Genomic DNA, 27,326 nt, shown 5'->3' with positions numbered 1-27,326 from the left:
CCGTATATCCAATATATGAAAGGGGAGATTCTCTTCTTTAATAGGACACCATAATTGTGTTTCTAGCTGCCACAGTCCAGGAGATAAGAGGGATTAAAGTGTGCCACACGTATATATACATGCAAACAGGGCCTATATAGCCATTTGACATTGGTGAAGGGACTGTTGAAAACTGCTTTAGGCCCCGTGCACACAAATGTTATGGGGACTGGCCAGATATATACGTCTATAGACGGTTATGGCACCCAACCATGGTACATCACCGTACCGTAACCGGAAAAAAGCATCTTTTCCTGTAAGTACTGCCGGGGCGCTGCTCATTGCTATGCAGAGGGGGTGAGCAGCGCTCTGCTGTATGTAAATACGTGTGTATGGAAGGAGCCTTACACTGTTCTGACATCGTGTTTGAAGCACCAATGTTGGCTGTTTGGCAATACAAGGATTAATCGTAGTAAAAAAAAAACAAGAGTCCATTATCGTGGATATAAAATACATCTCCCTTCCCCATTAATTAAATTCTATTAATTAAAAATTCTAAGTAGAAATCACAAATATCAGGGATTCCAATATAAATCTTGTTATAGAACAATTCCGAAGCCTCTAAGTCTATAACAGTACTAATATATTAATGGTCTATACATCTATACACCCTACACACCATCTTCTATCTGTTTAATCCATATTCTGTAGCTGTTGGGGGTATTTATGGTACCAGCTATATATTGTATATATGAGGAGATGTTCTTCAGCAGGGGTCTTACATCTGATCCCTGTGGTATAGAAAATCCTAGACATATAAGTCTTCTCTCTAATATACAGAGAGATTGATAACATATTAACTCTCTATGCCAAGTGTGCTCTGATCTATCTCTAGTTATCATTGTTAGTGAAGTATAACTAGTAACACCTTGAACCATGTTTGCTGTGTTCTTCACAGGCAGCAGTCTCTCTGGGAAAGATACATGGGGACTTTAAGGAGTTGTCTGATGAAAATGTATCACAACTGATACAAGCGATTGGTTTCCTGCATTCATACATGGTCAAGCCTGCGCAGTCCATAATCTGCATCATCTAACACGACACCCTCCATATATGACAGCATCAATTAGGGGAGATCCGGATCTTCACTGTCTGACGCCAATGTTTGTATATTTAGTGTATATATGTACATATGGAATGGATAGAGATCTCTTTTTATAATAAAGCTCTATAAATCTCAGTTTGTGTAAGTTTACACTGTCATACTCAATGGTTCTTCACCTCTATGGTCATTGACTACTATTTGCTACCAGTCATTAAACCTACTAGCTAATGTGTGTGATAGACTGAAAACTGTCCCTCAATGGAAAGTGTAGAGGACTGGTAAACCACAGTGCACGTAGCCTGAAGCTGATGGCTCCATGCAGGGTGTAGTGGTTGGGAGCTGTAATCACAGACTTATCTCCTATTCAGACACTTCTTTATACTATACATCAGTGATGGCGAACCTTTTAGACACAGAGTGCCCAAACTACAACCAAAACCTACTTTTATGTCGCAAAGTGCCAAGATTACAATTTAAGCAGCAACCTATTGATCCCAACTGTATCAGAAGTCTTAATCATATTGGTCTTCTGAGGACACCAATACAATAGAAAGAACATTTGGATTGTAGCTTCCCTCCAGGGTACCCTGAAGAGGAGAAATCAGGGGACCCAGAGCAGGAGCTCCAACCATAATCCATCTCTATCCACACCTTCTTGTTTCTTGTGTAGTCCTTGCAGCCAAGAAGGTGTTACCAAGAATAGTTTTGGACCGCAGGAGGAAACCTTGAGTCATGTCTAGAAAATGTTGTGCTGGGGTGAAGGACTGGGTGCCCACAGAAAGGGCTTTGAGTGCCACCTCTGGCACCCGTGCCATAGGTTCGCCACCACTGCTATACATCATTCTGCTCTCAGCCACTACTAGTTGCATAGAGTCCTCTGCTTCTAGCTAGGTGCATCACATTGTTTCAGGCTGAAACCGTGTATTGATGCCCTATGTGCTGCATGGTAAATGTTGAAGAGGATAAGGATGCGGCAAGCTGGAATTCAACTGAAAAATCTTTGTGTTCTTTGCAGATAAGACAGTGACCGAGGAGTCTGGTTGCATATTTCACCTTTCTCTACAAATGGACTATTGTCTGTGCCAATCATGCATACATATGAGGTAGTCAGGAGAGAAAGATACTTGCTTTATTTCAATTTTTTGTGACATATTTCCAGATTGACTCATACAATTCCCCCTCTATGCTGCTCTACTAACCTACTTCTTAAGGAATGCTCTAGTACACAGAAATGTAACTTCTGTTTTACTGCATTTTTATAATAAGGAAATCTCCCATCCTGAGAAGCAATCGCACCACTGGGTGACGGTGACAGCGGGGATGTGTCTTACTGAACACGGTGGCTTCTTGCTTTTTTCTCAGTCCTGTGCTTTGGCCTCTCTGCCCTCTACCTTCTAATGTAGATAACAGATTATCACTCTTTTCCCCTAGGAATGTAATGGAGGATTTTATAGTGACAGCTGTCCCCTTCTGGGACCACCCAGCCTGTAGGCACATTTGTTATGGTCACCTGCTTTCCTTAGTCCCTATGCGGAACGTGTCGCCACATCAATATTCTGTTTGATGTCTGCTTATTTTTAGATATATGAGATTCCATTGGTGATTGATCTCTCATGCTACAGATTCTAAGTGTCCATTTTCCAGACTTCATGTAGAGTATATGCAATGAAATGTATTCAAGAACAAAGCCTGGGTAGCTATGGTGTCTTTATTGCTCATCCTCCAAGCTGAAAGATGCTAGACATGGGGACTAGTTCCTATAGTCATTGGTTAAGAATGGCAGAAATCCATATGTCATTACAATGTTACTTAACTCCTTGCAGAAATTAACATATGGATTTTAAAATCACCAGCGTATTAATTTTCTCCTGCAGCTCTGGTCCAACTTTCTTTTGAAGGAAGCCTACCGGCTCACAAGTAGTGGAAGCAGCATTGTGTATGGCTGTTTACCAGAGAGCTATCATTTTGATGCCGTTTTTATTTAGGGGCTTTGCTGGTGCACTCATATAATTTATAAACTTTCCTTCTCTAAGCAATTTTAATCATTGTGTAATGTTCAATAATGATCAGGATTCGCCCGTGGTGTACCAAAAATCTAATTTAAATAAAAACTGAATTTTCTCTAAGATAAGAAATGACTAGGCCAGAGTAAAGATTTGTCTCTGTGTACAAACAATCCATGAATCGTCTAATCTCCTGAGAGGTGAATCATTAAGTGAAATATTCTCAAAGTATGCAAAACGTTTATCTTTACCCTTCTTATTTGCCTGAGGTCGACAGGCCTCAGAAGGCTTTCAGATGCACTGCTCTCTACGGGAGAAAGAGCAGAAAAAAGTACAGTGAACCTGCTTCAGGTACCTAGTATGAAGGTACAGTAATGTCTCAGAATTACTTTTCCAAACTAATATTTGGTGGTGTTACCATTGTTTAACTACTGTTTGGTGGTTCCAAGCTAAACAGATGTTCCAAGATCAACTGCTGGCACCTCTGAACAGGTATTCCAGTCCAGGAACATTGGATTACATTTAATACATTCAGGGATTATGTGACATACTGTCTGGTCTCACTAGACACAAAAACAAGACTTTTGTTATCTTTAGACCATAAAATGCTACCGTTTCTCATTTGGCCAGGTAATTTATTCCTTTGGTAACTTCAGATCTTCTTGTTTTTGAACACTATATCTTGCGGGCTTTTGGTTTGCATTTATGCACCATGAATTTCCAGACAGAATACAGGATTTGTGGACAATCTATGTTTAATGCATTCCTACAGGGTAAGATAAATCTGGATTAGAGCAACACATGTTTTTCACCCAATATAATATCAGTTTTCATTTTAAATGTTTCTATAGGTGTCCCAACATACAAATGAGTGAACTTTGGAAAATATGTAAACAGCTTTAGCTACCTGTAAGTATATGTCTGAGTGTTAAACAAAGGGTTAATGAGTTCATTTAAAGTTGCCCAAGGTTGGGGAAGGAAATACATTTCATATCCAGTGGGAGCTGCTCCATACACAGAGCCCAAGGGCCTGTCTCATAAGATACATGTGTAGGGCTCAGAACATCAGAGTCAACTTGAAGTTCTTCTTAAATATTCCAATATAACGTTACCCTGTTCACCTCGCACATAACAATTCTGAGATGAAGTTACTATTGGAGAAGTCCATGGATATAGTTAGGTTGGGGGTCTCACAAATGCTTTGGCCCTTTAAGATCAGGACAGTGAAATTAGTAGGCGTTATGTAGAGTTTTACTATAAGTAATAACAATTCTGATGAGAAACCAATGGCAGCTCTTCTGTTAGGTGTTGGGGCCTCTTGTAGAGCAACTTTTATTAGTGTGGTTAGGTGAAAGGTGTAACATAAGTATGAGTAGTGGTTGTGGTAATGTGTGGGAGGGAGGAGGAGCGCAGTTTTAGCTAAACGCAGGGGCTCCAGCTTACGAGGGGGTCTGTGTAAGGAACATATAATAAGTTCTGGGGATCTCTGGGGGAAGGTGTTGTGACACAGGTCTCTAAGGATTGTGCGAGGGGTGGGGACCAGGATGGGGGTGAACAGCTGGACATGAAAGAGCTGTGTGTCTGTGTTTAAGTAAAACCAGGTGTGGGGGGGATTTTTACTGGAAAGTAGGGAGGGATTGGCAGAAACTCAGGAATTTGGAGAGAGGCAGAAAAAGAGAGAGATAGAAGTAGTGAGAGCCTAAACACACAGGGTGGGACCTGGTCACTAGACGTGAGAAGTTAGAGTGTGTAAGATTGTGTGATTAAGGGGGAAAGGAGAAAGAGACAACTCCTGGCATAGGGAAAGCGAAGGAGGGGAGACGGGCGCACAAAGAGGAAGTGAACAAGAGAGACATTTAGTGAAGGAGAGAAGAGGGGGGAGTGTCGCTGGACTGGAGAAAAGGAGAAAGTGTGCAAGAAAGTCAACCGGCTGCGCTCATTCATCATAAAGAAGTGTAAGTACGCACCTCTCTCTGGCTACGTATATGTACAGATTTGTGATCTTCATATGCAATAAATGAAATCTATCCAATCTACCCATCTGTATTCTCAAGCAGATCTCCAGGTACAATATATAATAGCAGCTTCAAAGATGGATTCTGCTTATTAATAGTGTTATTCCCCACTACTGCTTTGTATATACTAAGAGGAGATGCCCCTAAAAGTTAGAGTTTATCTGGTCACGGTGGTGCACAAATCCATGTACAATGGATGAGTGTCTGCTTGTCTTGTGTCCATGTGGTTGTGTGTTCGTTTTGTGTGTGCTATAGTGCCGCTATTACTATTAATGATATATAACATGTGACCATTTGTGAACTTTTTGCAAAGACGTAAAAAACTTTGCTTATAGCGCCAGAGAATTAGGAATAGAAATAAGTGTGAGAGTTTGTATTATACCTGTGGGATTCAAATGGACCTGAAATAACTAATGTAACTTGAAGCACCATCAGATCTGCTGTAAGAACTTAATTATGTCATAATTATATCCATATTTTTTATATTAACATTATAAAATGTATGAAGAATTTATTTTACTATTGTCTAAAGTGAAATTCCTATCATGCAGCATGTGCTCCTTCTTCTTGTCCTCCTTCATTCATCCTGCAGAAAACGCTCAGTCTGAGGGCATGCTCACATAGGATTGGAAACATTTTTTCAGATTTTTCTTACACAGATTGTGATACTATCCTTGGTGAAAATCCATGGGAATTCTGCAGCTTTTGAATGTGAAATTGAAGGTCCTTGTTATATATAGGTTTCTTGTCCTAGTAGCTGTGTGTGTCAAAAGTGTTTTCTTTTATGTATTTATTGCCCGGTTTGTTTTGATGGCAGCCTAATTCCTCTAGTTTCCCCACAAAACTGGTAACAAGCAATAAATGTTTAATAGCGTTTAATAAAAAATACCCGTGACATGCATGGCTGAACAGGAGGAGATAATGCATGACCACTATGTGAGTCTTTGTCCACAATGGAGCACATAAGGGGAGAAGCTTCCAATGCTCCAAAAACAGGTTATTTTCTTAACCCTGTGAGAATATCTGACTGACTGAATAAATGGTGGTTACAAGAAGCCACCACATGTAGGATCTGTGAACCAAAGATACTTCAGATAAATTTGTGACCATCTGAGGTATCAGGTTCTCACAGCAAGCTTCTGGTCAGCAATCTCATGGAAGTTCACGACTTCAGACATTTCAGGCTATAATGGTCTGATAAGAGGAGAGTTGTTTCTTCTCAGATATAGCAGTCGTCTTTGGCTTTCTGGGTCCATACACAGGACGAGTGAGGTTGTATACAGGAATACTGTGAATGGTTTCCTCACCTAACTTTCATCTTCTTTGCTTTTTTTTCTAGATGATGCATTTTATCTTACTACTGTGTGTCCTGCTGGTTCCCAGCTTCCAGCAAGAAACTGACGAGGCAAACACTTTCACGGTACTCTGCTTATATATATTTACATAGATGATAATGTTGTATGGTATAGATCATGACATCACATGCAAAATCTGAACAATTGAATCTACTGCCCATAATACAGTCTATGCGGGAGATAGATAAAGGTTTCAGAATGAACTACATTGCAGCCCTAATGTTCAGCATAGTGGATGCTAAACGATCAACTCTGAATGTACTCAGAGTAAGGGACTACATGGACACTTCATCCAACCAATGGTCACAAGTGGTTACCTACCCTTATTGTACACGGGGAAGATATCTAATATTTTTAGGCAGCTTGAGTCTTGCAAAAAGCTTATCAGCTTGGAGGCAAACCCTTACCCATCTGATATTAATGACCTATGCTAATGATTAGACATCAATATAGTGATCCCAAAATATTCTTCATATGTACTTTACAAACTGATTGAAAATGGGGCATGCAATATAAAAACTTTACAGGCAGTTGTAGATATAGTTAATCATTTTATAAGTAACACTGTAATGGACTGTATTTTTTCATAGTAGTCAGGAAATGCATTGGCTCAGTGGAGTTGTGGCGTTTCACTGGAAACCCATATTCGATCAGGCTGAGGCCCACCCAGTGCACTAGTGTTCTGTTACCGCACCCTTAGGAATACTATCTTGTAGGTGGGGACAGATTTGTAAGACATTGATCTGCCAATACGACTACACAAGAAAATCACATCGGTTGATTGGAAAGCCACATCTACTACTCAGTTTTCCAAAAAGAAAATTTATTTGCTTTTTTTTTAGCAAATAAATGTTTTTTTTTGGAAAGGATCATTCTTTAGGACCTTTCATTTATTACTCAGTTATAGATATCCTGGTCATATGAAGATGTAATCTATAAATTACTGTTATATATATCGTAGTAGGAACACATAAAGCAGAATTGCCATGTCGCTTATAAACCATAGCACAGTATCCAGCCCCTACACTATTACTGAGTGGTCATCTGATTCTGGTAGAAAATGTGGTGTTCTAGACGTCTCATTTGACAAGTTAACAAACTGATGTCAGTGCTACTCCATGTAGTCCCAACTTACACTCCAAGACTCCTTTATATCATCAGATTACCAGGACAGATTGTTAGCAAATGTGAGTAAACACTTAGGAAGCAAGCAGAGATCTTGACAAACATAATGGATTTACACTATGTACTGGAAATCAAAATACTTCTTGTTATACAAAGAATAATAACTGGAATCCACCTGTATTAGTAATGTGACCATTAATGTGAGTAATGTACAAGTGATGGCATCTGTGAACAGCACCACAGAATATGCTGGAGCTATTGAACCAACAGGAGATGTGTGGATATTTTTCATTTACTGTTACCGGACTGAAAAGTCACTTTCTCACTACAAAACTTATGACATATCTACCAGAAAAGTGATAGTATCAGATGTTTAGGACTAGCCAGGATATTCTGTAGAATAAATGTGTCAGTGCGGATCACTTCTGGGTGTATCCTGGATGTTAATGCTCCATATTTTTTGGAAAACCTTACACATATTTTACAGTAATGACAATTATACTGCAAAGACTCCCCTATTTTATTTCCAGACCATTGTCCAGGTCTGTCAAACCAGGCCCCAGTCCTTCCTGTTATTGTTTCCTTGAGATAAGGGTAATAGGAACATATCAGTTTTTTGCCTTACACAATGATATCGGTATCTGGTATGCTGCATATGTTGCTTCCAACTTTTTCTAATTTCTAGTAGAGGTGTCATCGGGTATAGTAAAGATGTCATCAGAGGATTTATTGTATATTTTCTACAGCTGACTGCTTTGAAACACACAAGAATTGTGGGAAGATGTTTCCATGTGTGGTTTCTAGGGTGTATGTGGGATATAACTACATCACTGACACTAGAAGTTTCCCTTTGGATAACAATTAGTATACACGTATTTAAGGTAACCCCTACGGTCTGATCAGGGGATCATCTATTTCCCATGGAGGTGAAATCCGCAGCCAATTAAATTTTCACTGGCAGTAAATTAGGAAAAATTAAATGTATTAAAAGATACATTTTTTTAAAAGGGTATCTATTATAGGAAATAGATGGGGTACCAAGTGGGAAACCCCCTTTGCGATCTCCATTTGCCATAATAAGATATACAGACTAGGTTTTCTTTATGGTTATCCATACCCACCAAAATGGCTACAACTACTTACCTGCCCCTACTTACAGTATAAACTGCAGCTCTGAAGTACAAACTGGTCCTCCATCAATTATAAAACAAAATATGAGTATATGTGTATTTATTATGACATGGTTGGAGATAAATCTTTGATGTACAGTAAAATCGCCCTGGATTCAATCTAAAATAAGGAGTAAACTGGTTACAGGGCACAGAGGCTTTACGACATAGACTCACAATTTATAACATGCTGATGTTTTCCTCTCTGACATTTAGGAATGCACAGATGGATACGAGTGGGATGCAGAACGACAACATTGTAAAGGTAATGTATAGCAATCCCTATTGAAATCCCATGAAATAACCACTGCCTGTCAGCCATAATGATATCTCTCCCGCTGTCTTGCTTGCACTGTTACAGATATCAATGAGTGTGTGACAATTCCTGATGCCTGCAAGGGTGAAATGAAATGCATCAATCATTACGGAGGTTACTTGTGCCTCCCCCGCTCTGCCTCTGTGATCAGCGACACCCATACCGACCCTGGGACCGCCGGGGCACCCAACACAAACACAGCTGTGGAAATTGATCAGAGAAACAACCCGTGTCCAAATGGTTACCAACCAGACTCTCAAGGATTGGGCACCTGTGTAGGTGAGTGCATTAGCATTAAGAAGTTGTCCGGGAAAGACAGGCAGGTCAGAATTTGCCTTTTTATTACTTTTCTATATTTACATGCCACAGTTGTTTTTTTCCATTGTTTACATAAAATTGCTGTGGAAAGCTGTAATTTTGACAGATATTTGTATTTCGGTGACTAATACTATGCAAACTGTGATGTAACATCCACAAGATGCTCCCTTCTTGCCTTAAGAACAGTAGAATGAGCTATAAAATAGGGTGGAAGGCGCACGGGGAACAGGTCCTTCAGTCATACTACACCAAAAAATGTGGAGGAAAATAATGAAATGTTTTGTATAAAGCACATAGATGAGTTAGTAAAGTAAGAGCACGACGTACAGAGCTCTATAGGCAGTCCCTTGGTTACATACAAGATAGGGTCCGGAGGTTTGTTCTTAAGTTGCATTTGTATGTACCATATATACTCGAGTATAAGCCTAGTTTTTCAGCACAAAAAAATCTGCTGAAAACCCAAACTCTGCTTATACTCGAGTAAAAAAGAATATTTTTTTCTGTAATGGGACCAGGGATTATCAATAAAGCTTCACACAGACACTTTACAGCTGATCATTGCAGTCTGGGACTATAGTAACATCCAGAGAACTTCACCAGAGATCACAGTGGGCAGAGGGGTCAGTCTTTAACTAGGGGTCATCTGTAAGTCGGGTGCCCTTAAGTAGGGGACCGCCTGTATAGGCCACTGTAACTTTCCAGCAGAAACCAAGAGGTGGCAGTCACCATATTCTGGCTCCCGTTACAAGATGTGAGGATGAAATTATTATTACTTCTAATTTTTCCCCCTAAGATGTAAATGAATGTGAATATGAAATGGACGACTGTCTTCCCAGTCAGGAGTGTGTAAACATACCTGGTGGATTCCATTGTAAGTGTCCCGAAGGCTACAGGAAGATTGGAAATGAATGTGTAGGTGAGTGTAAGCCTGCGCTACATATACTGCTTTCATTACACGTCTCTGCTCTTACCCAAATGAAACTACTTCAGATTATTGCAATTTATTACTGCTTATTTACAACAGCCTTTTGTAGACCATATTGAGAAGGTGGATATTTTCAAGTAGAGTTCATATTATATTGGTTGGGAAACAGGTTTTGCTGTAGATTCTGGTTCCTTATTGTCAGATATGAAATGACCACTGGACATAGTGACCTGTGTGTGAGCCTCATGTCCTATGTCTAAAGAACAAGGAACAAGTATTAGAATGGGAACGGCGGTTTCTTGATCGATATCACATATTATGGGAATTTTTTTTATTGCCATTCTAATATTCTCTTTATTGTCCATAAATCTGCTCCAAATATAATGGTAATTATTACATATCTTCATGTCTCATTCTAGACATTGATGAATGCCGATACAGATACTGTCAGCACCGCTGTGTCAACTCCCCCGGGTCTTTCACCTGTCAGTGCGAGCCGGGATTCCAGTTGGCATCCAACAACCGCTCATGCGTAGGTATGGAAAGCAAAACTGGATTAGGACCTATTAGAATAAAAAATATAAGAACCCCCTTCAATAACTAAGAGGAAAAGGGAATTGCAATACAGGGACCTCTTATTGAAGAAATGGCAGTGACTGGGTATATGTATATACATATTATCATCACTATTTGAAAGGGAACTGACAAAGTTAACAAGTTATCATATAGCCATAATTTAGTGATCATCTCTACAAGGATGACGCTCGGCTGTCTCTGACAGACTCAACTATAGTATTGACAAAAGTAATGAAGTGCATTGTAATTTAGTACTGTAAACATTTGCAATATTGCAAAGACTGGAGCTTATAAAGAGGGAGCATGGTATTCTGCAACTAGAGAGGGTTATAGTGTATACCCAAATTATAGCTCACTTGTACAGCAACCCCATCGCTGATACTGATTGCACAGAGTGGTATAGAATTAATAGGAATATCTCCCTAATGAATAACTTCACTCCAGGGTGGGGAGATCAAGACCCTCCATAACCCCCCTCCCCTTTTTGTGTAATATTTAGTTCATATATGTTCATATATTAGTTTTGAGTTACAACCTTTATTATAGTGTACAGGCAGTCCCCGGGTTACGTACAAGATAGGGTCTGTAGGTTTGTCCTTAAGTTGAATTTGTATGTAAGTCAGAACTGTATTCTTTATCATTGTAACACCCAGCCAAATTTTTTTGGTCTCTGTGACAATTGGCTTTTAAAAATGTTGGGTTGTCACAAGAACCAGGATTAATAATAAATCTTCATTGTAGACACCAGTGATAACTATTACAGCTGATTATTGTAGCCTAAGTATAAAGTACAGTAAATTGCCAACATCCAGAGGTCCGTTTGTAACTAGGGGTCGTATGTAAGTCAGGTGTTCTTAAGTAGGGGACCGCCTGTATTTAACATTCTCATGGTTGTTATTGGACCTGGTCCACAAATTCTGCTGTCAACAGGCAATGTTTTCCTTTTCCCATCCTGGAAAACTTATTTGCATATTTCCCAGAATCCCCCAGTGGAGCATCAATGGCTGTATGTCTCCACACACCTGCTAGGTGGCCTTTAATGGCTTCTTAAGGAGTCTTTGTACATCCCTGACACAAATTCTGTTTTCAGACATTGCCTACATGGCACTACAAGCTATATAATACTCTAGAGCTGTATTCACAATTCTGCTGCTTGTAATTGAAACATGTCCAAAATATTCTGACATCAGATGTTGCCTGGTTAGGTGACAGCTCTTTTTTCCGACATCATACTACTCTGCAGTGCTTGGAAGTTACAGTGACAGATCCCATGTGTAAGGATGCAGGTTCTGCAAAGTAATTTCTGAGTTATATTTTTATATTGTTAACTGTAAACTATTTTTTGTTAACTATTTGTTCCATTTTAACAACCCTTGCTTGGAATGATGTGGGCCCAGATCATAGGTTTGTTAATATTCGGACTTGCTGGACCGGTGTCTTGTTTAGTCTAGTTGCTCTACTAGTGATAGCACATCAGAGGAGATCAGCTTTAACTTGGATAAAGACCAGATAGCTGGAGGAATTTTAAGATTTTGGTGCCAAAAACCTCATAATAATAAGACTTCAGAGGGCTCAGTGAGAGGATGGTTGTGAAATCCTGCTGGTAATGGTAAGGATTCGGATATCATTTACTGGGAATGCAGTAAACATATTTTAACCATTTACAGTAAGGCTATGCCATGTCTATTATTGTCATATAGAGTAATCCATATTTTATCACAAACAGATGTCAATGAGTGCTCCATGGGGGCACCGTGCCAGCAGCGCTGCTACAACACCTATGGCACTTTTCTCTGTCGCTGTAATCAAGGCTTCGAGTTGGACAATGATGGATACACCTGCAATGGTACGTAATGCGGTTTTATCTGTGCCATTATTATCGCTCTTCACATAATGTAGATTTTCATTGTCCAGAATTCAATCACTTCTTATGGATTCTGGTAAGGCCTCCTCCTAAATGAACCCAATAACTGCTTATATTTTAACAGCTGACTGGTCCAATGCTGTGAATGTGATTGATCATATTGGCATTTGGTCAATATGCTATGAATACTTCTAATAGGAGAATGCCCAGCGTGATAATCAACATTTACACTGGTCTAAAATTATTACTAACATTTTTCTATCGATATCAATAGTACAAACAAATATAGGAAACTTTGTAAGACATCAGAGGAAACTTATTCTTTCTCCACTTCTCTCACCATATTCCTCCTCCTGACAATAACTGAATTCTCAGAATCACAATGAGATTTTTAACCCTTTACTTTACAATTTTATTGATGTTTTAGCTCCTATCACTCAGTTTGGGTGGGGACTCTCTAAGCAGACACTTCATGATTCCCGTGTCCTATCATATGTATGTACTGATAATGTGCTTAGATTGTCATGGTTCAGGGTTTATCCACACTTTTATTTAGCTTCTGAACATTCTACTAGCATCAAACAAGAGAAACCGAAAGATGAGATCCATGAGATGGATATCAAACACTGACATTCTCGGCGCTACTAACTCACCTAATCAATATAACACAGAGTCGGCTCTGTTATAAAGACCTTATCTGTCTGCCGGTTGTACAGTGAGTCTCTGCATACTGCTGCTTGCTGGCAGGAAGTGCTTGTGTCTGAGCTGGTCTTGTAGTACAGTGGGAGGTGCAGGAGGCAGAGAGAATAGAAGCTGCAGTGTGCAGACAATAGAAGCTATTGATGAGAAGAATCCAACCATAGTCATAAGATTTACAGTCGTATCCAGGGACAACCAAAATTGGAAACCCCAGAACTGATTATTTCACAGTTACTGAATTATAACTGTGAAATGCTGTATTTTTGTTAATAACAGTGAATTAGAAAATGTGTTATTTTGTTGCAGATTGCGATCCAAAAATTAACCCTTGCAAAACAAAGGTTGAATTCCGGCCCCTGACCGCAGCAAAATCAGAATTGTGTCTGCTTTCTGATGGCTGCAGATTTACCACTGATGTAAATCCAAAATCAATTTTGCAACGTGTACAGATACCATAAAACAAACTGCTGCTCACAGATCTATGCAATTACTGATTTCGAATGCAATGATGGAGTTATAATAAAATGTAAAGAGGGAGTGAGCTTTAGCTGTGTAAGAGAAAGGCTAGTGTAGCTAAATAGTACTTTTCCATCTCACCCCAAGTGCATTATAGAGCTCAATACTCATCACATCAATACTCATCTCATATACCTGCTGTTGCTTTTGAGTGAAAAAGAGAGATCATAGAAATCTTCTTTGTGCATTGCCTATAGATATCATTGCAGTTCTATTACAACTAAGGTGGAGCCTGCAGAGGAGAAAACTGCTAAAACAAATGCTAAATACAATTACTACAACAGTCATGATCTCCCTTACACACTGTATTATGGATTTGTGCAAAGTATAGAGAAAATCCAACCAAATTTGGAGGGGGCATCCCGACTTTTCCCTTACATGATGATGCTTGTTGTATTTTTATCATGCCTGATATTTTATTTTCTATGAAACACACAAGCTCAGCCGTGTGTGCATGTGCATGGGGCAGACAGACTGAATACCTGCCAGCTGAAGAATACATGAACATTGTTCTGAATTACAGTACATTATTAAGGAGTATTTTTTGACTCTAGACATTGATGAATGCAGTTACTCCAGTTATTTGTGCCAGTACCAATGTGTGAACGAGCCTGGGCGCTTCTCCTGCGTTTGTCCAGATGGATACCAGTTGTTGGGCACTCGTCTGTGTCAAGGTGAGACCTGTCTTTCTAGCATTTCCTTTATGATGGTCTTACATTTGGGATCATTCAAATGCATCATACTACTTACCACTTTGTGTGTCTCTGCAGAGTTTTATAAAATTGTATTGTAGAAGGATCATGGGCTTAAGGGGTGGAGCTCAAAAGTTTTGGCTTCTGGTTTTTGATTTTAAAGGGAACCTTTCACCACATTATTCACAAATACAGCTAGTGGCAACTTCCTATAGGTCCTAGCAACTAACTGACACCCTTCTTTTAGCTAAAAATAGTTCCCCTCAGATTCTCATATATTCAACTTTATAATTTTACCTGGTGTCTAAGGATGTCTGTAGCATGTTGAGGTGGGCGTGGCCCCCTCGGGCTGAGTCTGGCAGCTCCCCCCCCTTGCTATGTCTACATGCAGCAATAATGACATGTGACCAGGGTGACATCATCGCAGGTCCTTTAGCCTTCTAACATTAAAATACTGTACACCAAGCACATATCTCATGAAATACAGCAAATCCGTTACCTTACATGAACTCACAGCAGGCAAGCAAGTAGAAGTCCATGCAGGCATGCTGTGATTTTTTTATGTTATGTGGTCAGATATGTGCATGGGGAACATTTTGCTGATGTTAAGAGGCTATAGGATCTGTGATGATGGCACCCCGATCACATGCCATTTGGTTATGCCCCTTGACTCACTCTATAGTTGCATAGATTGGCAAGTTTATCACTAAGATTTTGTGGGGATCTGAGGGGTACAATTTTTAGCTAAAAGAAGGGTGTCAGTTACTAGAGCTCCATAGAAACCTGCCACTAGTTGTATTTGTGAAAAATGTGGTATCAGGTTCCCTTTAAAATCCATATCATCATTTATGTGCCTCCTTTTAAGTACACAAGTACTTAAATAACATTGGGCAGTAATACTCACGACATAGATTGTATTATACAGGTATCCAAAGAAACACCATTGTTATTGCGCCACAGCTCACCCAGCAGAGTATACTATTTATTCGTTTTAAGGGGGCTTTTACTTCCCTAAATGGTCTGACCGAAAAATGATATCGTATCATGCATGGTGATCATATGTATTAGAAGTTTATTTTCATTCTTTACTTTCTTAAGTGGACCATATATGCTGGAAGATTTTACCAGTATTGTAATGGGTATTAGGTATACAAACATCAGGGGAAGAAAGGTTAAGCTACCCTGATGTCAGATGTCTCCTTGTCTTCAAGTGTACAATTCCACAGCACCGAGGAATCTTCTTAATAACAGGAGACACTGGCTTTGTTTTGTCTACTGAGTAAGAATTGCCATGTTAGGATTTGTCTGATTTTTATCATCTATGATGATTCCTATCTTTAACATGTATTCCTTTTACATTCCTGCTGCCCACCCCCTTAAATAATGCTGTCACCAGACAAATGGCACAACATGCAGCTTTATGTTTGTCAGATAACCTCAAAGGGTTTTTTTCCAAGAAAAACATTTAATGGCCTTTTCTTAGGGTTGGTCATTAATAGTTGATCTGTAAGCATTAATGACCAATCCTATGTCCCCGGCTGCAATGATCAGCTGTAAGGCGTCTGTAGTGAAGCTTTATTGATAATCCTTGTTCCCATGACAGCGCAAAATTTTAAAAATCCAATTCTCACTGGGACAAAACAACATTTTGTATCGAGTTACAATTAGAAAATATACCAGTTCCGACTTGCATACACATTAAACTTAAGGACAAACATAAAGAACCTATCTTGCATGTAGCTGGGGTACTGCCATACATACATACATATTGCCTGTAAGTCACTTAAATATTCCATACAATCGATTGTATATTTTAAAGTATATTTTTATTCATTTACGAAGCACCTACCCTGAAAGTAGTCGTAGTACTCTTGTGATCACTGCTTCTGATACTCAGGCCTATAATATCTCATTTCATGATTACATTAATCCAATTTGTGGCTTATTCCCATTCATATAAGCTATCAACATCTTCTTGCAATTAGTAACTGGGCTGGGTTAACATCATTAAACTGGTATCACTTGTTAGTTACATGTTGTTATAACATGTTTTTAATAATTACAGTAAAGTTTTGATACTTTTCTGTTTAGATATTTAAATTCAAGTGAAGGAGGCTGCTATAGGTAATAGTGAGGGTTTTGGCCTGAGCCCATGGCTAGTGATCTCCAGTGGTGTGATGTGACATCTCTATCATGACTGTGCACAAGTTTCTTGTACTCTCTTGTGTCCAGCTACTGCCGCTCCACAAAGAAACCTTCACTATTTTAAAAGCTTTGCCATGAAATGATGTATAAATAGATTTTTTTTACTCTCTAATTTGACAGAAAAGCAAATACTTGTGATGGCGTAGCTCTCCGCTGGCTTGTGGTTTCTCTGGCTCCCGTCTTCTAGTAACTTGCCAGAGCAAGCCTGACACAGATATGCTTGAGGGAGCACATCAAAACATGGTGCTAAGGAAGATTACTGATGTGGGAGATCCCCGGAAGCCTCACATTGGGATCCCTCCTTTTCTGTGGGAAAGAGATAGTCCTGTTATTTCAGAGGCTAAAGTATGAAGTTATTCTCTGTTAAGTGCTTGGGGTATACACAGTACTGGCCAGTGGCCAGAGAAAACTAGGCGATCCATAAAATCAAACATATATTGTGTTGCCTCAACACTGGACCAGTGCCATTTTCTGTTTTGTGGCTGGGAGAGGTAACTGCATCTCAATGAAATTAATGGGAGGTGAGCTGCTCACAGAATGAATAGAGATGTTTTTTCCAGCTTTTGAGCCCAGCGTGGGAACAATGGGGGTGCTAGGTGTAGGACACCCACCAATCTGGGGTTACCTGTATATTTAAGTGCAATCCCCCCTTTACAGTGAGCTTCTTCAAGATTAAAAAAATCTCAAGTTAAAATGGGCTATGAAAATGTAGAAATGTTACCTTTAAGATGTAGAAATAAAAGCGGCACATATGGTATTGGATGGTCACACCAATAAGTTGTGTTCCAGTCATTGAGCAGGACAATCCGGGTTATGATTATGTCTTGAGGTCGGTGGAAAGTGATATGTGCATTGTTGCTTTTAACACCTGTTTCACTTTGATATCTTTCATTATATTAACAGACATCAATGAATGTGAGACAGGAACTGACACCTGCACGGACACACAAACCTGTATAAACTTCCATGGAGGATACCGCTGTGTGGAGCAGAACCTTTGTATTGAGCCCTATATACAAGTGTCTGACAAGTAAGAGAAGAGAGTCAGAACCTTTTATTTCCAGCATGCAGACATCTCAGTTGGATCTTGCCCTTCTACTTATCCATTGTATTTGTGTTATTTTCTGTTGCAGTCGCTGTATGTGCCCAGGTAGCAACCCACTATGCCGTGATGAGCCTGGTTCAATAGTGTATCGGCACATGAGCATCACATCAGACCGAAGCGTGCCCTCTGACATATTCCAAATCCAGGCAACCAGCGTGTATCCTGGAGCGTACAACACCTTTCAGATTCGGTCAGGAAATGAGCAGGGAGACTTCTATATTCGGGTGAGTGACAGATTGTGTATAGTATTATACATCACTCATTTACTATGGGATATCTGACTTCTTTCCTATAGATAGAATCGCTCCATTAACATAAATGAAAGTAAAATGACCTTTAAGGCTATGTGTGTATATGACCATATCACCAATTTATTTAAACAAACAATGGAGATTAGATAGAAATCTCATATAGTGTTGTGTATACTATGTAGACCTCCTGTGTAACATCTGCCACACCTAGCATGTAACCCTCCATACAGCCTTCTTCTTTGGCCCTCTGTACACTCATCGCTAAATATTTGGCAGCACAATAATTGAGTTTGTTCAGGTTACATTCGGAGCATCCACATAGGGAGACGATAAAGCAGTATTGGACCCTATGGACATTTATGTCCTATGTATGATAGACACAGATCCCATTGCTGGGACTTGGCTCTTCCTGTAACTACTGTAGAAGTGAATGTATATCTGTGACCACCCTCCTATTTTTACTTTGGATGGGGTTACTGGCCATCTCTTAGACTGCTGAGGGACCCCCATTATCTACAGATGTGGTACCTGCATCTACCAGACATTTAGGCAGTTTCAAATGTCCAAGGTGGGAATACACTGTGGTCTCACAATCATACATAGGGAGCAGCGGATTTCTGTTCATTATATGCATTATATGTTCATTATATGGCAAAATTAGTGTTTCTTGGATAATTTAGCTAAATTATCCAAGAAACACTAATTTTGCCATATTAGGGGACAAAACAACTTCTTCCGGACTCCAAGTCTTTCCGCTGGAAGTAATTAGGATTTAACATCACATGGCGTATCACTGGGGCATTCTCTGCTATAAGTATTGATAGAGAATATAGGCACCATACTATAGCACATGAGGACTCAATGTGCACCATCAGTGCCGGCACCAGCACTTGGCATACATGGGCAAGTGCCGGGGCACAGAGCTGCTGGGGGGGCCACATAAGGATGAATATAAGGAATCTATGGGGGAGAGGGGGGCTGTATCTAATGAATCCATAGGGTGTGAATTGTGCTATATAAAATAACCATGAGGGGGCTGTTTGGGATGATAAACAAGGGAAGATTTTAGGGAACAGGAAACTGTTTTAGTTTCTTTATTTTTTAATGCTTCCACGTGAGGTTACTGCAACTTAGGCTCTGTCGCCCATGGGCCTACTGAAACCTGGAGCCGACCCTGGGCATCATACAAGGACCCTGTGCATAAATTTGCTGCGTCGTGTATTGTACAGTGACACAATCTCTCTAAGCTAAATATAGAGTGTATCCAGTTTCGTACAGTCTGTCCTTCACGAAGAAGAATAACATTGATCATTCTTTATTTTCCAGCAAATAAACAACATCAGTGCGATGCTGGTCCTGGCGCGTCCTGTCAAAGGTCCTCAGGAGTTTGTCCTGGATCTGGAGATGCTGACTGCCAACTCCCTCCTCAGTTACCGCTCCAGCTCTGTGCTGAGACTCACCATTTTCGTGGGGGCCCACCCCTTCTAGACAGCGAGTGTTGTCGTTTGTGGGGCTATTAACATATTTTTGTCAAGTCATTTTCACTCATTGGTATTTTTTTTTTTTTTTATTAATGTCTACCTTGGTTTTGAAAGAGACGGTATCTTTCAGTGCAAGGCGATGTCACAAGCCTCCGGCACTGGACAGGTGACCAAAGTCCTGCCTGTAATATACGATAGCACTATAGACAGGGCCATGTAATATAGTGTGACTACCCTGCTACATAGTTATACTATCTGGATTCTAAAAGGTCTGAAGAACTGAACAGAATTCTGGACCTTAGAACCGGAGGGGGTTCCTCAATATGGGCTATATTGATCGTTAGACATTGGCTCTCGTGATGCCATTGGGACAGACTAAGGTGCACTGGTATTATTTTAGGATGTAAGTTAGGGTCAGTAGGGGTGTAGGTTTTCTGCTCATGTAATATTAATATTTAAGTAAAGTCTCTAGAGCTAATCCCACCATTCACCATAACATGATTTTTTCCCTCACAAGCGGTCATTAAATTATAAAATTTCCATAGGTTAATGACTGAAGAGCCTCAAGGCACGGCCTCTACATGGTGTGGACTTCATGGTGTATAAACATTGTTTCGTATTACCCCTGTCCTTGTAAATGACTCCTCTTTGTTATACTGTTTTCATTGTTACAATTGTATTGATCATTAATAAAGAGAAAACATAAAACTTCAAATTATCTATGAGTGTTGTGGAGGAATAAGTAAATCTAAAGTTACCTGAAAGGGAATTGTCATATGATGTATACATGATCTTTCTGACGGAAGCTCATATACACCAGAGGTGGGTCATGTGTCTGTCAGTAGTAGGCAGCCTTGACCATTTTTTGCCATTTCCATAGAATATAATGAGTGGTGTCCTGCATTATACAGACTAGAATTGTAATAATTATAAAAGGCCAAAAAACACATGATATATATGATATAAGAAGTCCCTTGTTCCCCATAGAACAGCAGCGCTGATCACATGGTAATCACATGCTGATCTCTCATGACGCAGCTCAGCAGCAAATGAGATTTCAACAATTAAATCCACCGAACTCTGCAAAGACTGTACATATAGGATCTAGCCTCATATGGAGGAAGAGATTCACAATGGAATAAGTAGTAGAAACCAGCAGTGAAATAGTTACATGCGTGTGTGTGATGTGTGAGCACCAAGGGTTAAGTTGAGTAGAGTTAAAGGTGTCCGTGGTGCAGCTTGAGGTGAGAAGAGAAATGGAGAAAGTTGTGCAGGATCACAGACTGGGAATGGATTGTCTGGGAATCGGAGACTCATTCTGCCACCCCTATTCTTTGCAGGAGACTTGAGCATCGACAAAGACAAAGAGACACACACACACACACACTAACAATATTAGGAGAGATGTATTAATGTGTCCATCTTTAGAACTAGTCAGTCTTCTGCTTTGCCAGATTTATCCTGGTGTCCAATGCTGCATGATTAATCTGGTGCAGTACTGGGGAGTCATACGTTGCACCTCCTATTGTGCTGCACCACAATATTTAGCTATGATCTATTTTCTACAAGGCTATGCCGCCCCCCTCTTTTTTGGATAAGTAGGGAAATTTTCTAAAAATGCTCTTAACCCCTCATTAATTGTGGTGCACAGCACTTCAGGGGCAAAATACTTTTGTATTCAATGTATTCAAAATAAATCACTCCTTTCTAATGGCAACCCTTCCTCACAAGCCATACTTTCTCAGTCTTTTTCTAATTGTAACCATTATGCTAATGAGCCTGAAGGGCTCCAGGGGATGTTACCAGCTTCACAGGCTGTTATACTGTCTGAACCCCTGCCTGGCTAATGTAATCTCATAGCAGCAGAGGAAATTTCAGCACACAGTTGAGGGGGGGGGGGGTGGCTCCTGCACAGTGTAACAGTGTTTGTATCTTCAGCACTGAAACACCCTCAGGATCCCTTCATAGCGTGTACTGTTCAGGTTATACCTGTATACATATTGTTTTACTGACAATACAAGTGGGTGAAAAAACAAATAATTTTTATGAAAATATTTATTGACAAGTAGAAAATATTATTAGGCCACATCCACATGGAGTACAGAACATGAGGGGGGGGGGGTACTCTTAATACATTCACATTAATATTACCAGTTGGTAATACTGTATGATCTCAAATTTTCCATAATGTACACACATATAAACATTCAAAAAATGAGGTAGATTTAACAGATCAGAAGATTCTGATGGTTTCTGAACAATTTCACTTGACAGGAAGAATTGAGCGATCACCAAACAATAACACCGAGCACTAAGATTGTATGTTCGTAGTTCTCAGATTACCTATGATAAGTTATGGTCAAATAAATGAATTCATCCTATAAAACTGCAAACAATGTCACATATTGTCCCTGGAAATCCATGTAACATATCCTTGTGTGTGGTGTTAGCAGCAGCAGGACTATGAAAGATGTAGCTGGATCAGTGCACTCTGCTGCACTGGTGTGCAAGATCTCTTCACTGTACGGCTGCACATCAATAACTGCTGTAGTAAACAGAAGCCTGCTATAGCATTGAGGTATGTAGCTATGGGAAGGACATATCACACACCCGTGCACCAGAGTGCTACAATATTGAAATATAAATCCATTTTTCACAGTCCTGCTGCTACTAACACACAAAAAAGGTATGGTTACACAGATCTCCAAGCCCAATACCAAACATTGTCTGCAGCTTTCTATGGTCAAAACTGCTGACGGACTCCCTGAAAAGCGTAATGTTCATTTAATATAATGATATTGTGTTGAGGGGAATGTGGTTGATGTCTACAGCCTCCATGGTCTGCGTATATACAGGATGAATGTGAGATGCAGCTTTAGAAGGTTCACATGGTGGAATGTGACAACACTGATTTCTAACTGTTATGTCCTATATTTCTGGCAGAATCTGCCTGGATTCTGGCCGAATATAGGGCACGCTATGAGGACAAATCTGCTCCCAAAAAGAGTACCTGATGACTTTGCATCCCTTTCCACACTAGAGGTATTGTAACAAAATCCACTGTGTGAACATACCCCAGGGGTTACAGCTTCTATTCTCTATTTTAATTATTTTTTGCTCCCTATGGCTAGAATTTATATAATCTACTAACCCAATACCTTGTCCCCCTGTCTTTAACTTTCAGCTAGTGGAGGAGAGACTTGCTAAGGTTTCCCCGCTTCCAAAGACACACAGGACTTTACAGCCTGTTCTGCACAAACTAAGCGAATTCTACCATCAAAATGCATAATGATAAACCAGGGATAATTACTCCTAGATCCAGGCCCCGTGACTGTGGTAATCTTAGATTTAATATCCATGGCCTAGGGATGGGAGATAGTAGCAACCAGTGAAAATAAATCACTGGGGTTGTCTGGAAACAACCCCCAGAGCCCTTGAGGCTCATTAGCATAATTTTACAAGTTTATTTAAGAAGGAAGGAGGCCATGGATAACAGTGGAAGAATTTATGAGTAAGTGCCCCTGGTTTATCATGCTTGATTTTGATGGTAGATTTTCTTACAATTCAGAGTTAGTTTGTGAAGAACAGGCTGTAAAGATAGAATTACCGAGAGAAAATTTACATAATTTTGAATGACTATCATCTTAAATAGTCTTGTGTCTGCTCCAGGCAAATGCAACTATAGAAATGCATCAATAGTAATATAAACATGTAAATTCAGAATAGTGGCCATATACTGCCCCACAGAATAATCCGCTGCCAGGTCATGCAAGTGAATGGAGACTTTAAAGGTTGAGATAACTACATGGGAGAGTGCTACAGAGCTTCATAGCGGGTATTAGTTTCAGTGACAGATGAGAAAGTTCTGCCACATAATTACAGATTAATCATCATATGAGAATATTATTTGCAGCTATTTCCATCATGATTACTGTTGTTTGGTTGATGCAATCTTCAGACCAGGGTTGGAATAGTGCAGAGCAGTCAGGCTGTAGATTCACTGGATCGTCCATCTTTAAGACAAGGCTTCTTTACTACAGTAAAGCTGAGATATAGTTTTGCTCAGGACTGGTCCAAGGTTTCTGTGGAAAGATTAATGAAATGAAAATGCATCTGGAAGGAGATTTCTACCATGCAGTCATATTCTTCTCTTCAAAATATTAACTTTTACCCCTTCTATCACAAAAAGGTGGCCTATTTAGCAGGACTTACCTCTGTAGCTTCCCACATTTCACACTGGACAACAGCTTCTCCCTCTCCTCGGTGGAGGTGCACGATTCATATGCAGCAAACAGGCTGTTGGTCATAAGAAGAGATATCTGTGATATAACATTAGCTCTGCAAGGACATCACTATCAAATGTCTATCTGTAAGGAGAAACTGAAATGAATTACTATCCAGGTATGTAAGGGGTAAAGCTTTAGCTTTCTCTCCTTATCTCTCTGTTAAATACAGATTTCAGGAATATTAATTAGTGCAGGGGCAGATGAGTACAGACACACACATTTTTTTCTTTTCTGCCCCAAGAACTTTCAAAATGAACTTAAGTAAAAAATGAACCCTCGCTTAGTGGCTGTCCTATTTCTTTTTCTAGTCCCTGTCAATCTATATACCAAACAGAGATTAGCAGATAAGCATTGTTGTCCAATGAGAAATCTTTGGATAGCTAGTTCTCTAAACGTGACAAAAGTCACATTTTCTTCAGTAGGATAAATAATTTTCAACAGTGACTATAACACCACAGATATGTTTTAATGATAATAAGTAGATATATTTCTTTTTTTTTTTGTTTTTTTTACATATTTAAATTTTATTAGGATTTTTATAACAGTAAACAAATCAGGGGAAGGGAGAACACAATGTTGAAGGACGCATGGATACCAAGTTGTACCCAATATGGGGGGTTACCAATAAAAGTTACAGCATGTTCCAAATTGGAAAGAAGGTACAAACAACAAAAATACATAATTCATCATACAGTATTACTATAGTTATCCCGAATATCCTTATTTGCCTAACATAGTTAATCAGTTACCTAGAATAATTTCCGCATTATGTGAGTGGAAAGGGGGAGGGTAGAAAAGGAGAAGAGGGAAAGGATTGAAAGAGAAAAGAATGAATGGGGGGAGGATAAGGAACCGCACCTCCCCTCTACCTGGTGTTCAGCTCTCCGTAATTTCACTGTCCTGCAGCCGCACCGAAACTGCACTAGTCAGTTCCAAATAGCGAGGAGATGTCACAAAGGTCGTCCAATGAAAAAGTTGATATATTTCTAGTTCATTACCTTGCCCATCTCCGTATTGCACTACTATTCAAATGTTGCCAGGACTTGATTTAGGTAAAATTATTAAAATGACATCTACCATCAAATATACTGATGGTAGACTCCTATAATGTACTTACACTTTTAAAAAGAAGATTTTGAGAGGAGTTTTTATTAACTCCTGGAATGGGCGATTCTTCAGGAAGAGGACTCAGGCCTACGTCACTACCTGGCTCCGGAGGCCGATAACTATATTCACACCCCTGTTAATCTTAATACAGCCGGGTCTGGTCTTCTCATCGTTCAGACTGACGGAAACGTCAGCCAGCAGTCTTGCACATGTGCACTGAGACTTTCCTTGCACAGCCGAAGACGCAGCATACATGCAAAGTCTCTGCAAGATTTTCAGACTGCCGGCTGACATAACCAGCAGTGTGAACGATGAGAAGGCAGGACCCAACTGTATTAAGATTAATAGAGGCATGCATATATTATCAGCCCCCGGAGCCAGGATGCGCTCAGGTGACGTAAGCCTCAGACCCTACGGCTCATTACCATATTTTATTAAAGTGAATCACCCGTTCCAGGAGTTAATAAAAACACTTTTAAAAAGAAGTTGTTGCAATGAGTAAGTATATTATACTTATCAGTATACCTGATGGTTGATGTTCTTTAGGAGGAAGTACACTTGCTTCATGATCCCCTCTACAGGAGTCAGCATGTCGTATATTACACAATGTAAGGTAGGGCTGTAGTGACTTACTTTCTTCACAAACAACACCGGAAGGGGAAATCCAGGAATCATTTCCAATGACATCCCATGAATTAGCAAGATATGCTGAGGATTGTCACCGGGTATTCCATTATTTTCTTTTCATCAGTTTTGACAAATCAAAAATTCTCACTTAGTCGTCGGCAGGAAACCTGGACACGCCCTTAGAATTAATATAAGTTAAGGTTGTACTCTACCTGAAGGGGGTGCTGTATCTTTCTAGGATTGCTGCGGCCTTCTCACCACTAACCCCACTTATCTGCATCAGTTGTCGAGCAAACACTTCTTTCACAGTCTGTGCCTGTAGTTGAAACAATTCATGTAAAATACAACTTTGTTATTAGCCTTTCTCTGATGTACTTAGCCTGTATTTATACATTAACAGAAAAAAAATCAGGACATAACCAGAGTCATACAATGATGCCCTGACAGCAAAGAACTCCATTTTAGGATACTAATTTTAGTCGCCCATTAAAAAGATGCATGCTGGATTCCCTTTCTCCAGGCAAAAACTCTTTCCATGTCTCTTCTATTCTTCATCCTCTTGTTTGCTTACAGGGCAGTCGATCTAGGGATAGAATTTCTTATCACATTTTCCCATATAACAGTGAGGATCGTTGTGACCGATTGCAGCCACCAACTGGGCAATTCTTAGGAAATAACCCTGATCCTTACCCTGCTTGTCATCCCACTTAAAAAGGAGAAGTGATGTAGATAGCTATAAGTGATCTACCAGATAAAATTACACAGGCAGGAGTAGAACGTAAAGGAGAAAAGAAAATCATCCCAACAAGATAATGCACACAATCCACGAACATTTAGCAAAGTACACAAATATTAGAGTCATCACGTCACCTTATTTTTCATAGCTCCCTCATTGAAGTCTCTGAACTCTAGAAGGATGCAGCTTTGGTCTTCATGTTGAAAGACTCGGTTACATTTACTGGCTTCTTCCTTGGTGCAGCTCAGCAAAGTCTTGTTCTGGAAGAGATAAAATTTAATCCTAAAATTCCTGCCCAATTAAACAGACTAAGGGGGGGGGAGGGGGTCATGCCTCACTCCTATTGCATTCTTTTTCTTTTGGCAACTTTTGGTGAGACTTTTTGCAGTTTGAGACTTTTAGGTGCAGAATCAGTAAGCTGCCTCCAGGATTTAATTCAGTGTTTCGTATTTATCTTTGTAGCCAAGATGTTTTCTCAACTTGTGTGACTTTTGTGCTCTGAATTTGTCCCATTCTTGCACCTACAAGTCACAAAACAGAGCCCGCTAGACCCAGACTTACTTTTGAGAGCTACTATTTGGGACTAAGAAGTCAACTCCTCACATGTATCACAAAGGGGAAAAACCTATGATGCAAACTCATAGATATTTAGTTCAGATTTTTAAAGGGGGCTCATCACTGGACCAAGAGCCAATTTTCACAAACAACCTCTCATCCAGGCCACTCTGATCTAACTGTTGCATGCAGGGTTAGCAGGTTGGGAAGGACCTGACAAGCCCCAGTAAAAAAAATGTTTGATAAGCACAAGCAGCACCCAAAGTTTTTTTTTTTTTAACACCACCCAGTCCCAGGTCTCTGGAACATTTCCATT

At 39.8% G+C, this 27,326-nt stretch overlaps 3 protein-coding genes across 12 annotated transcripts in view; 2 read left to right on the top strand and 1 right to left on the bottom strand.

Moving 5' to 3' along the window:
* FIBP (FGF1 intracellular binding protein) overlaps positions 1 to 1,219 on the top strand; it is a 37,751-nt gene extending 36,532 nt beyond the window's left edge. For 2 of the 3 annotated variants that reach the window (XM_072117961.1, XM_072117962.1), the window contains exon 11: positions 938 to 1,078. In XM_072117961.1, the coding sequence (XP_071974062.1) occupies positions 938 to 1,007 (70 nt within the window). In that variant the 3' untranslated portion in view covers positions 1,008 to 1,078. Of the gene's footprint in view, positions 1 to 937 lie in introns of all 3 variants that reach the window. The other variant, XM_072117960.1, reaches the window with a different exon arrangement.
* Positions 1,054 to 20,414, top strand: EFEMP2 (EGF containing fibulin extracellular matrix protein 2). 3 transcript variants are annotated; one of them, XM_072117959.1, is made up of 12 exons: positions 1,054 to 1,142; positions 3,939 to 3,996; positions 6,442 to 6,522; positions 8,968 to 9,016; positions 9,113 to 9,346; positions 10,179 to 10,301; positions 10,730 to 10,846; positions 12,613 to 12,732; positions 14,520 to 14,639; positions 17,766 to 17,892; positions 17,996 to 18,191; positions 19,545 to 20,414. In XM_072117959.1, exons 3-12 carry the CDS (start codon positions 6,442 to 6,444, stop codon positions 19,704 to 19,706), a joined length of 1,329 nt encoding a protein of 442 aa, XP_071974060.1. In that variant the 5' UTR covers positions 1,054 to 1,142; positions 3,939 to 3,996; the 3' UTR covers positions 19,707 to 20,414. The 3 variants fall into 3 exon arrangements, with proteins under 3 accessions (XP_071974060.1, XP_071974059.1, XP_071974058.1); XM_072117958.1 differs by lacking the exon at positions 1,054 to 1,142 and adding an exon at positions 2,106 to 2,187; XM_072117957.1 differs by lacking the exons at positions 1,054 to 1,142; positions 3,939 to 3,996 and adding an exon at positions 4,059 to 5,042.
* A 1,322-nt stretch (positions 20,415 to 21,736) lies between these two features.
* The window catches only part of MUS81 (MUS81 structure-specific endonuclease subunit), a 79,640-nt gene continuing 74,050 nt past the window's right edge, over positions 21,737 to 27,326 (bottom strand). For all 6 annotated transcript variants that reach the window (XM_072117946.1, XM_072117949.1, XM_072117948.1 and 3 more), the window contains 4 exons: positions 26,590 to 26,715; positions 25,932 to 26,035; positions 23,912 to 23,995; positions 21,737 to 23,781 (listed from right to left, as the gene is read on the bottom strand). In XM_072117946.1, the coding sequence (XP_071974047.1) occupies positions 23,715 to 23,781; positions 23,912 to 23,995; positions 25,932 to 26,035; positions 26,590 to 26,715 (381 nt within the window). In that variant the 3' untranslated portion in view covers positions 21,737 to 23,714. The remainder of the gene's footprint in view (positions 23,782 to 23,911; positions 23,996 to 25,931; positions 26,036 to 26,589; positions 26,716 to 27,326) is intronic.

This window comes from Engystomops pustulosus, chromosome 7 (genome assembly GCF_040894005.1).
Source record: "Engystomops pustulosus chromosome 7, aEngPut4.maternal, whole genome shotgun sequence".
Lineage (NCBI taxonomy): Eukaryota > Metazoa > Chordata > Amphibia > Anura > Leptodactylidae > Engystomops > Engystomops pustulosus.
This window is presented reverse-complemented; position numbering and strand designations above follow the sequence as displayed.

Bases quoted from the DNA above. Each gene is read 5' to 3' on its own strand.
- EFEMP2 (XM_072117959.1), top strand. From the start codon at position 6,442: ATGATGCATTTTATCTTACTACTGTGTGTCCTGCTGGTTCCCAGCTTC. The intron at 10,302-10,729 runs GTGAGTGTAAGC...GTCTCATTCTAG, and splicing joins GATTGGAAATGAATGTGTAG to ACATTGATGAATGCCGATAC. The intron at 12,733-14,519 runs GTACGTAATGCG...TTTTGACTCTAG, and splicing joins TGATGGATACACCTGCAATG to ACATTGATGAATGCAGTTAC.